This window comes from Rhipicephalus sanguineus, chromosome 4 (genome assembly GCF_013339695.2).
Source record: "Rhipicephalus sanguineus isolate Rsan-2018 chromosome 4, BIME_Rsan_1.4, whole genome shotgun sequence".
NCBI classification, from domain to species: domain Eukaryota; kingdom Metazoa; phylum Arthropoda; class Arachnida; order Ixodida; family Ixodidae; genus Rhipicephalus; species Rhipicephalus sanguineus.
This window is the reverse complement of record NC_051179.1, coordinates 61,699,486-61,712,065: the sequence shown is the minus strand read 5'-3', so window position 1 is coordinate 61,712,065 and position 12,580 is coordinate 61,699,486. Positions and strand designations below refer to the sequence as shown.

Sequence of the window (12,580 nt, the reverse complement as noted above, 5' to 3'; positions counted from 1 at the left end):
GAATACTTCGTTACAGTAAACACTAGCGCGTACAAAATGAACAGCAAAATGAAAATTGTTTTCACCGCTTGATTGACCAAGCGTGTGGTTTAAGCTTCATTTAATTTGGAGCTTGTCTAATTAAATGGAAACGAGGCATCACTAGGCTGGAACATTTGCCGACAGCGTTTGGGAATGTGAGGAAATAAAAAAAAGGTATAAGAACGAGGCGCGAGGTAATGACGGTTCAAACACTTAAAATTATTCTTGTCTCATTACATTTTCGCTTTAATTGTAAATTTGTTTTGCTCGTACCCGTCGTCTCGGATGAATAGAGAGTTTAATTAGAATCTACGCGATGTTGCCTTAGCAACTTGAGCATGAGGCCGCTCTGTATTGTGCAGCGCGTTTGTTTTTCTTTTAGAATAGTGTCTCGGGAAATTTTCGATGTATTGTTTCTTTTTTCCGCGTGCTCGCTTTTGTTGTTACACGCGTCGTTGGTATCGTTGTTTACAATCTCCTTTCTAATATCGTTTTCACTTTCTCCTTATCTCCGAAGATACGGGAGGAGGAGCTGTTTGGAAACCGCCACCATAGCGCTGCGATGGAAGAGTTCCTAAGCATGCTGGCCGACAAAGTCACGCTCAAGGACTTCTCTGGGTAAGCACGCTTAAACTGTGCCTTATCAAAATCACATCGGGTTTTCCGCGGCACATAAAAGACTGAGAAGAATAACGCTGAAACTCGGAAGCACTGTCTCGTTTCTGTCGAAGTGACGCCGTTTATTGCTTTCTCAGATAAAATTACGTTGCGAAAATGTTCGGCAGTTTGCGCGTATCGAGAGACGAAGCATGCAATCGACGATAAGAATCTTGCAGCATGGGCCTCTGACCTTTAGTTCTTTGGTTCATAGTGTGTGTTACAACATAAAGAATGTAATCTCTTGGTAGCCTGTTTTATCAAAGTGAACTTTGTTATCCGAAATTAGCATCGTTGTACGCACACCATATTCAAGCAAAATTTCACTTTGGAATGAATTATCAAGTTATCTGAACTCTTAGCTGCATATCCTCGACATTGGTCGCCTTCTTTGGGATTTTTTTGTTTACATAGATTGGCGCAAGTTGCGCAATATTGGAAATGCGAGCTACCCACTTGTAACTATTTGATGCGGCGGTAAAACTAGTTGTCGAGGTAATGTGGAGCGCTCGCCCTGTCCGGTTCTTCATTCATGTGTACCTAGTGTTTTTTTCGCTTCTAAGTACCATCATAGAAGGTAATGTAGACTACACCGATCGCACAGGACTTGAGAGAGCGAAAATCGGTGAATCACACGCAGCTCCAACTTAAGCGTGCTGTTTTGATTACAGCATTTTCGCAAGACTACCGTATAAGCGTTCGGGGCAACATGCTATTCCCGTAAACAATAAGTTATAAAGTTAATCGGTTCATTGTAAGTAGAATACGAGCTGCAGTTTGTGGCATTAGAATTTTTTGCCTTTTTTATTTTTGTGACGGTGGATGTTTGATTCTCGTCCTGTGCAAGTGTTTGTGTGCCAAAGTAAGCATTTGTATGTACAAATTTCTGTTAGACCTCAACCCAGTCTCACTGCAAAGGCTTGTCTCAGGGTTTGGCTGTTGTGCTTTCGGTGCGGAACATTGTCGACGTGCCGCACTTTGGCGTAAACGAGCAGCGGTGGAACACTGTTATAAGTTCAAATTACGTTGAGCACTAATTGTGGCTTCATGTTTGTGCGCGCGTAATATATATATATATATATATATATATATATATATATATATATATATATATATATATATATATACATATATATATATATATATATATATATATATATATATATATATATATATATATATATATATATATATATATAGTTCCCCAGCGTCATTGTAAATGGTGTGGAGACCCCAGCACTCGTCCATTACGCTTCGCGTTATATTTGTTCCCATTTCGCACCTTGGTCACGTTGTGGGTGGAGACCCCGCAATTATGACGCGCGCGCCTATTATCCCCGGTCGTTGTTTAACCTTTCTTTTTCTCTCTCTCTCTCTCTGGCCCGTTTTAACTTGGTCAGGTTCCGCGGTGGCCTGGACACACAGCACGGCCAGACGGGCCAGGAGTCCTTTTACACGTCTTTCAACGGCTGCGAGATCATGTTCCACGTCTCCACACTGCTACCGTTCACCGAGGGAGACGTGCAGCAGGTGACCTTGGCCTAGTTTGCCGTTCTGTCTCTCCACGCAAACAAGCACGAAAGCCACCTTGCCTTTTTTCTCGATAATTACTATTATTTAGGCCTGTTGAGGCTTCGCATTTGGGCATTGGCCATGAAAGGCTGAACTTGCGTGTTTTTTTTTTTTTGTATGCCAAGATTGGGTCGCATTCTTGGCGTAACAAAGGCACCTTGAGGGTATCTCTTCAGCCTCCTACGTCGCGATACTGTCGGGGACGCTTCATTAAATTTATATTTACTGGGTATATATCATAATGTATATGGCAGGATATAAATCTTGCAAGATATGAATGGCGTATCATGACGTAAGTCAAGTGACACGCTTGTCTTGTGTACAGCCACATGAATCAGGGGCGTAGCCAAGGGGGGGGGGGGGGGGTTGGGGGGGTTCAAACCCCCCCGAAATTTTTCAATTTTGCTTGCGTATATAGGCACGCACACATACAAACGCACGCACGAACATACATAAAGTATGGTTGAACCCCCCCCCCCCCCGAAAAAAATTTCTGGCTACGCCCCTGACATGAAGGACGTAAATAACATGATCAACCGTATAGGATACCTCGCACGTCGCGAAACCGTCTCTTTTCGTTCACGATGTATCTGTGAGAATGTACCTGGTATGGCATGCATGCGTGTATTGACATGATTGACATAAATCGCAACATGTGGTTATGGTTGTCTCTTTAACTAGGATGTCAGAACGTGCACAATATTCCATTACGTCATCGAGAACCTCGATGAAAAACATGGTAAATGATACTACCGTAGTACTAGAAAGGGCATTCTCCTACCCACTTCTTCTGCGTGTGTGAAATTGCTGAAATTTAGAGCGCATTCATCGCCCAATTGTGACTCAGTCGGTCATCGTAATTACAGGCAATTAGGCGTAAGTTTATGGTGCGCTAGTTGGTTTCTGTTCGAAATTACTTATCCTTTAGATATTGTGCATGGCAACCTCCTGTTAAGCCCTCCCGCTTAACTGCACTAATGTCAGCATGCTCACGTGAATGCAAGAAGTCTAACTGGCGCGAGTCATCATTGCTTCTCTGAACTTCTCTCGCAATCACGCGAAAAGGAGTAATCGCTGGGCAACGCTTATTTCCTAGGAAATGTTGGTGTTCCGTAGTACACTTCCACCGTGGAGTTTTCAGGAAAGAGGCCTTCCTACGGAACTTTTGTTCTTCGCTAATAGACGAAAGTGACAGCAGCGCGTCGTCACTCGAAGAACACTAATTGTTACTACACGGTAGTCCGGGGCCTCCGAGGTCCACACCGGAGTAATTCTGTCGTTCCGTCGTCGTCAGCGAAAGTATGTCTCCAACTCATCGTCACGCTTTTCGCGCACGATCAAAGAAAGGCGCACCGCGACCGCCGTCGCCAAGACGACGACGAAAGCGGGAACGAAGTGTCGACAAAAAGGTCGTGTCGAAATACAGAAGACTGCGTGTACAAGAGCGACGTATAGTTTCCGTACGAGGCCTATTAAGAAGAGAGCTTGCGGAGCCGCCGCGTTACGAGGATAATTGATGAGCTAAGGCGTCGTTCGGATTGACTCGTATCTCCTAATGAGAGAGCGGCGCTGCACCGGCGCGAGATCGAACAATGTGTGCAATCAAGAGCGCCACCCTCGCAGCCCTCGAGCACAGACACTATAGGCGCACAGTTCGTTAGCGGAAACAGAAACACTCGGTGAGTGTGCGCGCTCCCTCGGGGGAAGAATAAAAGGAACGGTTCGAGATTAATTGGCTACGATTTGGCGCGTTTCTTTTGAAATGAAGTGACATTTACGTCATTGCAATTCGGTGGATCTACTCTGTGCGCTTACTTACGATACTTCCTACTCTCTTTTTTGTTGCTTTTGCTTCTTGCAATGTTTGGTTCGTTGCCTATTTGCCAACCAAACTAGAGTTGATTGCTTGTCGAGTGACTGCTGAATAAGAACAAAAAAATTGTGTACAGCCTATTCGTGATTCACTTCGACGAACTGAGTCCTGTTACAGAGATAGCATTTAAGCCATTCCGTGATTGGTCCGTCGCCTATTGTAAATTGAAGCTTCTATGCCCGTTGTCAAAAAGACCAGCCGTCACCGTAATGTCAAACTCGCATGAACACCTCTTTTACTCAGACACATCTGTAGACATCTTCGTTTACGCTTGCAAGGTATACATTCGCGATAGTCGTCGTACATTCTCCACTCGGACATTCTACAACGCCCATCTGTTTTAAAATATTTTCTTTCTCACAAAACTGCAGAGGTTTGCGCAGTCTAGCACTTTGTAAAGCGTTTTTAGTGTCGTAGACGCTTCCTGATCTATAATGACGTTGCGATCTCTTATGTTAGAAGAGTCGGGAAAAACTCCTAGCACGCTTGTGGTGACAGTCCATAAATATGAATGGCCCGTGAAATCTTCAGTTGAACTATGTAGTGGCAGATTGGCACAGTGCCGCGTCTTCCTCATCAATACTTACTCATTTCCTCGACAAAGCTGGAAAAGGTGTATCACACGCTCCGATGAACGCATTGAACTGACGTGTTTAAAGTAAACTATCTCAGTAAGTTAAAGTGAACCAGTCACCTTCTCCAATGCCGTCCTTTTCCCTATTTGTTGCTTTTGTATCTTTGCTTAGCGCTCTTAATTTACATTGAATCAGAGCGTAATCGAACAGCGTTTCAGGCTTGACAAAGTGAAGACGACTGACACGGCGCTGTGCATATATTGTCCTCACTTCGTCCTGTCTGAAGCGCTGTTCAGTTCCATTCTAATAACATACCAGCCAGCCCAGTCGTACTAACATTCAACGTTACGCAACAAAACGTTTGAGATTAACGCATAGCTGACGTCTAAAATCAATTGCACTCGCAGCTTCAACGCAAGCGGCACATTGGCAACGACATCGTGGCCATCGTGTTTCAAGAGGACAACACGCCATTCATGCCCACCATGATTGCTTCGCACTTCCTGCATTCGTTCATTGTGGTCCAGCCCATCAGGACGGGACGCCTGCACCTCGGAAGGCAGAGGTACGGAAACCCGACGTTTCAATTGCCGTTCCCTGCGTCCTTTCCCATCAAAGTGCCGTCTCTTATGGTGATTTCTGCGCACGAGAATGTTCACTACTATTTGTACAGGGTGACCGATAAAAACTGTAACGCGAAAAACAGCGATAGCCCTCTTAACAAATGAACAAAATGAGGCACGTTTTATCTTACTCGAAAGGCCATTCAATTCTGCACAAGAATTCAAATTTTAGTTTCAAAATGTCCACTTTGCGCTTTGGTACAGGCTTGAAGACTCTTCTGGAGATTCTTCAAAATAGCCATGGTGTATTCTGGGGGTATTCCGTCCAATGCCTTTTCTACAGCCCGCTTGACCGATTCGATGGATTCCCGCTTCGCTGCGAGTCGCTGATGCCGCCTATCTCCAAAAACAGTTTGACGACGCGACGGACTTGAACACGCGGCAGTCTGAGCATCTTTGCGATTTCTGGAATCGTCCTACACCGCTTGCGGTCGGCAGTGACTGCTTGGCACAACTCTTCAGAGGAAACTTACGCACACAACGCAACACACTACACACAACACACACACACACACCAACACACACACACAAACCACACAACACACACACAAACACAACAACCACACACACACACAACACATCACACACCCACACACACACCTCACACAACACAAACACACACACGATATATATATATATATATATATTAATATATATACTATATATATATATATATATATATATATAGATATATATATATATACATAATCTCACTGAGGACAACTTCGATAGTGTCTCTGCTAAAAGTTGTGAATAATATACTAAAATACAATAAAATTGAAAAGTGCATTACAGTATGTTATAGTGACCTTGTACAATTGTCTCAACCTGCACAAGAGAGGATCACGTGACTGCACGCGGCTGAACGTAGCCAACCGAATGTTCTTGCATGACGTCAGAGTTACTTGCCTCTAGCTCGGCTCAGGAGCCAAGTCGACATATGAAGTGTGTGATCGGGCCAAGTGCGTATCTGATTCGTTATAGCCGGGAGTGAATAACGTTAAAAATGAAACAAGAGCATTACATCTATAGCTATCACTTTGTGTGAGGGCTCATACGACATACATATGTCGTATCGTTCTTGAAGTTGTACTCAAGATCAAATAAACATTAATTCATTCATAAAACGCGCATGTCTGCGTTTACACATACATATTGCAGCTGTAGACCAGTAAGCGCCAGACCGGTGGGGTATCGAACAATTTCAGACCGGTGAGGGATAGTAAAGTATCAAAATGTTTCAACACTTATCGATGTTTTCGTAGACTTCGCACCCTTGCCTTTGTACTCACTGCTCGTGTTTTTTTTTTTTTTTTTTTGCTTGCTCTGTCCCCGTCTGAAGCTTGCGCTCTTGCTCTTTCGTCATGTACCAACAAGCCTGAGCCGCTTTCTTGAGCTCTCTCACGTGCTTTTCTATACCTTTGTTGTCGTGCCCGTTTGCACCTTTTTGCGCTTTCTCGAAAACGCAACGTCACATCCGGACATTTCGTGCCGCCCCACTTGGTGCATCGCCCATACTCAGGCATGGAAACGACGTGCAGCAAAAATCAGTCATTGATCGAGAAATGGAGGCCGGTAAAAAAGTTCGCTCCCTCGCGATATCGAAACGAAGCGTGCAGCTCCGAACACGCCACCGCGGAGGGGTCAGCGACCCAAATATTGTCTGGACCACGGTTCCATTAGGTATTCCGGATTTCCCCCTCTCTTTAGAGAATTCCTCTTCGGTCATTGATCTGAATTATCGTCCCCGCATTGCGTTGCGTTCTTGAATCCTTTTAATTAACGAACGCTGTTCGATCAGTATTTTCTTTTTTTTTTCTCATTTATTCGAGTGCATGGCAATATCCGGCTAACGGACCTTTTGTGAATCTTCATTCTCGAATTCTATTTTTTTCTTTCATTCAACGTGCGCGGTTTAGGCTTTATGGCGGGTACATCTTCTTTTTCGAAGAACTCCACTGCACGAGCTATATTAACTCGTTGTTCAATATACTCGCTGTACAAAGGTCGTGCCGAACCATAGTTGAGGCTTTCTGCAGTGAAGTGACGCAATGCGACGAAAATATTCGCTCGAATGGTCCAGCGGCGAGGAACCCCGTTTTTATTGAATAGACTATATAGATTATTCGCAATCGCTCGACCGTGCTATCGCCGAATGTTCTTCGGGATATTGGTGTAGTTCGGGCGAGTTCGTGCGACCGAGTAATATAAATGTGGACAGTGAATCTGGGAGGCCCGGGACCGGAAATCAATTGCTGCGCGGTACGTTGACAAAACGTCCTCGGAGTTCATTTTATCGCTTGATGAGGGCACAAAAGGGGGAACTTTAATATTGTAGTGTTCTGGAAATAGCGGACGAAAAGTTGGTGGTTACGAAGGAACTTGCGTATAAGAGAAGCTAGGATTAGTTTTACAAAATGGGCATGCGCAATGCCACTGATACTGTTCCTTAAGTACAGGGGGCATCCATCTGATATTTAGAAATGATAGATAAAAACGTCCTTACATATATGCGATCACAGGCGTGCGCACGAGTGGAGACGGGGGGGGGGGGTGCATGGGGGGACGAGGTCCCGCCCCCCCCTCCCATGGAGAACCCTTCGCGCGCCTGTGTTTACGTTAAAAAGACCTTAGTGCGAAAAAATACAGAAAGCAAGCTGACCGTAGGTTTCACGACATATTGCATAAATAGTGCTTGTGTTGTAGAGTGGCTGTGGCTCTACAGAAGGAGTAAGACGACGCAGGAAGCGGGCATGCGCGACGTTTATTGGTTGGTAAACTGAACCGTCTTATGTACTTCACGCAAACATACAGCACTGCTTGTAGTGCGCGCTATTTATTCGCATCCTCCTGCTCATTGTTTCAGTGTGGGCAGCCACCTCGCCTTTGCCTCGTCGTGTTAATAGTGATCGCAGAGAGCCGGTACATTCGAATGAGAAGACCAATAAAATGGCTTTCGCCTTCGAGTCGCCATAGGCAAATGCGTAAGTGGACCCTGTGACTTTTCCATGCGCAGGTACCGGGTGGCAGTGACGGCTCGGCTGGACGTTCCTTTCTTCGAGCCCAAGCTGCCGGTGCCGGCCGAGTTCGAGGCTGGACCCGAGTTCCGCGAGTTCCTGCTGCAGAAGCTCATCAACGCCGAAAACGCCTCGTACCGGGCCGAGCAGTTTGCACGGCTAGAGGTCAGCACTGCTTACTTTTTTAACGGCGGAGTTGTTTATGCCAGCCGTTCGTTGTAATCCGCGAACAGAAAACTATCATCATCATGAACTAGCACGCGCTATGCTCGTTCTCTTCTTCAACTTCTGCTTCGCACCTAGGACACGTGCGCCGATTTGTCCGGCGTAGGATGGAATAACTCTGATGGGTGAGAGAACGAGAGAGAAAGAAATTTTTGGCTAAAAAATAATCTTGACAAGGCGGGATTCGAACCCGCGTACCCACGATTTCAAGGCGAGCATCGTAACCACTCGGCTGTCCAGGCACGCTAGCAAAGCGTAACAGCCTTGTGTAGTATAGTACAGATAGGGAGTGAGAAAGGCAAGTGAGCTTGAGGAGGACAGATGTGAGGGTGAGAAGGAGGGAAAGGAAGAGGGAAAAACGAGTACAGAGAGAGAGAAAGAGACAAATAGCGATAAAGAGAGAAATATATAGATAGAAAGAAGGAAGAAAGAGTGAAAAGGATAGAAGGCGGGAGAACGACTACAGAGAGAGAGAGAGAAAAAGAAAGAAAGAAAGAAGAAAGAAAGAAAGAAAGAAAGAAAGAAAGAAAGAAAGAAAGAAAGAAAGAAAGAAAGAGGAAGAAAAGGAATATAAAGAGAAAAAGATAGGACAGACAACGAAAGAGAGAAATAGAAAGAAAGAGAGAAAAAGATAGAAGGCGAGAGAACTACTACAAAGAGGGAGACAGAGAAAGACATAGAAAGAAAGGGAAGAGAGAAAGAGATAGAGACAGATAAAGAAATAGACAGAGAAGGAGAGAGAAAGAAACATACATTAAAAAAGATCACGCACAGCCATGCATAGTACAGTATAGCAAGGGATGGGAAAGAGAGAGGTGAGAAGGTAAAAGCCTAGCCAAGCCAGGACCAGCTAGGTGCCCGCCGGCTTTACCCAGCCTCGCGCGACTTAGTGCGTGCTGCGCTAATTTCTTTGCGATTATCTAAGCCGTGAAATAGCTGTTTCGTGCCAAGATATTATTCAGTTGCATAATTAAGTTGGTCGAAAGAGCTACGTTGTATGCGAACTGATGTGTTAGTCTGTATACTGTGGATAGAACTCGGACAGAAAGGTGTGAACGTTCTGTCGCAAAGTGAACTCCTGCAAGCGAACTGTCCATTGTCATGTTGTTGTAAATTCAGCGCAATCGACTGTACAATCGACTGAGAAAAAAAAATAAGATGGCTTTCGTCTTCGAGTCTCCTTTGACAAATGCATCATAAGGGGCCGTGTGACTTTCTTCAGGGTCAGCTATCTCCGGCTGGGCATCAGACCAGGTGCCTTGATGCCTCAGTCGCAACTTCATCTGTGGCCCTTTGGTAAAAACTTGAGGATGCGGTATTAATTCTGTGCGCTTTGTATTCTTTAAATGTGTACAAGGAGATGGCTTTTAAAACAGCCTTCTTCGCTCCAGGCCCGGACCCGGTCGTCGCTGCTGCAGACCCTTCACGACCAGCTACTGTGCAAGACGCAGGACTTCTCCGGCAGCGCCAGCTTCGTGGCCGGCGACGAGCTGGACGAAGGCGCGGCCACCAACGGTGGCGCCACGGCCGTGGCCAGCGGAGCGAGCTTTCTGGACGGCTTCTTCCGCAAGGCGCTCAGCGTCAAGATCCGCAGCCAGTCCGTCGAGTCCAACCTGGCCAAGCGATCATCCTCCAGCGCGAGCAGCAGCAGCCTCACCAACACCGTCATCGGGGAGAACACGCCGCTCGCCACTGGGGTCGGTCAAGCTTTCGACATTTTTCGAGCTGTTTCGAGCGCTTTTGAAGGTGCCCGGCAACACTTTTTTAGCACGGTCATAAAACGCTGCCGATCATTAGCCGAGGCTCCTGAGATCATGTGAGCCAAACATTATAGCACAGCATGTGGCCTGGAATTTACAATTAAATCTCTGTCAGCTGGGTATTGGTCGCTCTTCTCTCGACAAATGATGCCATAAACCCAAATTACCGCATCATAAGCACAAAGTCCACGGCCAATGGCTGATTTGAGCACCGTGAGCCGCGTAGTTACCGCGGCCGCCGCGGGATGCCGCGACGAGCCGGCGCTGTACTCTATAGTGCTCGAATTACACACGGTGTAGAATTACACCTGCGCGCTCGCGATCACGCTGAAAGTAAGCCGTGCATTCAAAGAAAAAAAAACGTAAGTGCTCAAGGTCATGACGCGCGCTGTCTAACGGACGTGGCTTCTTGCCCCCTTGTCATTTCCTCCTGCATAGCTTTCAGCGCGCTCGCTGGTGCGAAAGGAGCGATAAAGCGCTTAAAGTGTGCGACAGATATCTGTAACTCCGCTCCCACTTAACGGATTCTAAAAATTTTTTCGGCAGTCGATACGTGAGGCAATAGACTCCTTTAATGGATTCATTCGATTATTAATAAGAAGGTTCTGCAGGGCCCCTTCAATATTGCGTGGAACTCTGTGAATGGATGCATTTCCGTCGCTTTCAAAGAAAAAGAAAATACGGAAAGACGACGTGACAGGAGGGACGCTTGTCTTCAGCACGGGTTCTCCCGGTCCTATTGGTTTGTTTATCGTTTTCTGAATTTGATTTTTCTTACACAAGCGATGGAAATGCATCAAGCGTGACAAAAGCTAGCGCAGCGTTTTGCCATAATGAACTGCGTTTGTCTTGTGCTCCGTTCACTGTATACCTTGCTGTACCCCTACGCAGGACTTGGTAGATGTTTGTTATGTTCGATTGTATCCTGCGCTTTTCAGTCTATTTGCTTATCCTTACGAACTTTTAGTTTTGCTTGTTGTCTGAAGAGGAGTAGCCAATGTTAGTAATGTGCCACCCTCTCCTTTAAACGATCTCAATAAGTGAGAAAGAGATGGAGAGGAGCGAGACTCGTTTCTTCTTTTTTTTTTAGGCGTCCTGGTGTTCTTATTTTTGCGCGTTTGCATGTAAAGTGCTCGAAAAGACCTTTATGGACCTGTTTAGTCAGACACAAAAGTTTGCGGGACACGCAGTTTTCGGCTCATTTGTATTCCAAGGAATCGTGGGCATATTGCAAGAATTTTCGAGAACGCGGGATATGCGACGCATAGGGTAATAGCTCATTGTTAGATTTTTTGCAGTTACGTTATCCGTTATTTTGTCGAAATAATGTGAATGATCTCATTTCGTACTGTTAAAGAGCTTCGCCTCGATGGGGCCTAGCAATTATCATTATTATTATTATTATTGCAATTAATACTTTTTAGCCTGTAGGTGCGCTTCGTTGCACGCATTGTCATATTGCAGTGAAGACACCTTTGCAGAGGGAACCTTAGCGCTGGAATGTCTTTTGCCTTGGTGTTTCTTTCTATCGTAAGTACGCGAGTTTACAGCGAAAATGAAAGACGGGAGTGAAAGGTGAAAATTAACTCTAGACTCGAAGTATGAAGCCACGAAAAAGCTGTGTTGTGGGTGAATTTTTTCCTACCGCGATAAAAACCTGGCCACTGTCGGTCAAATAGAGTTAGGCACCGCTCTCGTCTAGAATTAACGATATTTGATGTAATGTGATCGAAAGTTGAGCTAGTTGGTAACGTGGCATGTTTAGTGCATCGCGAGGCTATGAAAACAAAGGAAAATAGCACTGGCTTGCAACTGAAAATTTTATTTGAAAAATTCCGGGGAGGAGGAGAAGTAACACGTATCAAAACTGCGCAGATATGATAAAACAGTGAATAAGTAACATTACATATCACTTTACGACACATGTGCTGAGGGGATATCCAAGCTCTTTATCTGTTAGAAACTAAACGCTTGACAGATGCCTACTCGCTCAGCGCGTGGGCCCTTAAGTGATATGCAATGTTACCTATTAAATTATCACACCTGCGCAGTTTGGATATGTTTTACTTCTCTTACCATCTTATAATTTTTAGAATTAACGGAGTAAGAGTAGCACTTGGTTATTCTCCCTTCTTCGTTCTTGTGCTTCGCTCAGTAGTGCTGCTTAAGACAATACTTAAGAATATTAGGTTACTTCATTAGAAGTCTGCTTGCAGTGTTACTAAATGAGTCGTGTTTTCTGGTTTGTTTTTTCTTC

General features: G+C 45.2%; 2 protein-coding genes and 1 long non-coding RNA gene across 12 annotated transcripts in view; 2 read left to right on the top strand and 1 right to left on the bottom strand.

The window, feature by feature from the left end:
- The window catches only part of LOC119390078 (protein HIRA), a 298,608-nt gene that overhangs the window by 192,771 nt on the left and 93,257 nt on the right, over positions 1-12,580 (top strand). The gene's annotated exons all lie outside the window — the stretch shown is intronic.
- LOC125758044 (uncharacterized) overlaps positions 1-12,580 on the bottom strand; it is a 276,116-nt gene that overhangs the window by 187,417 nt on the left and 76,119 nt on the right. The window lies entirely within an intron of this gene.
- LOC119390079 (rap1 GTPase-activating protein 1) overlaps positions 1-12,580 on the top strand; it is a 376,410-nt gene that overhangs the window by 346,432 nt on the left and 17,398 nt on the right. Inside the window, exons 13-17 of the mRNA XM_049414651.1 lie at positions 539-639; positions 2,079-2,208; positions 5,106-5,263; positions 8,338-8,503; positions 9,955-10,260. Of these exons, the coding sequence (XP_049270608.1) occupies positions 539-639; positions 2,079-2,208; positions 5,106-5,263; positions 8,338-8,503; positions 9,955-10,260 (861 nt within the window). The remainder of the gene's footprint in view (positions 1-538; positions 640-2,078; positions 2,209-5,105; positions 5,264-8,337; positions 8,504-9,954; positions 10,261-12,580) is intronic.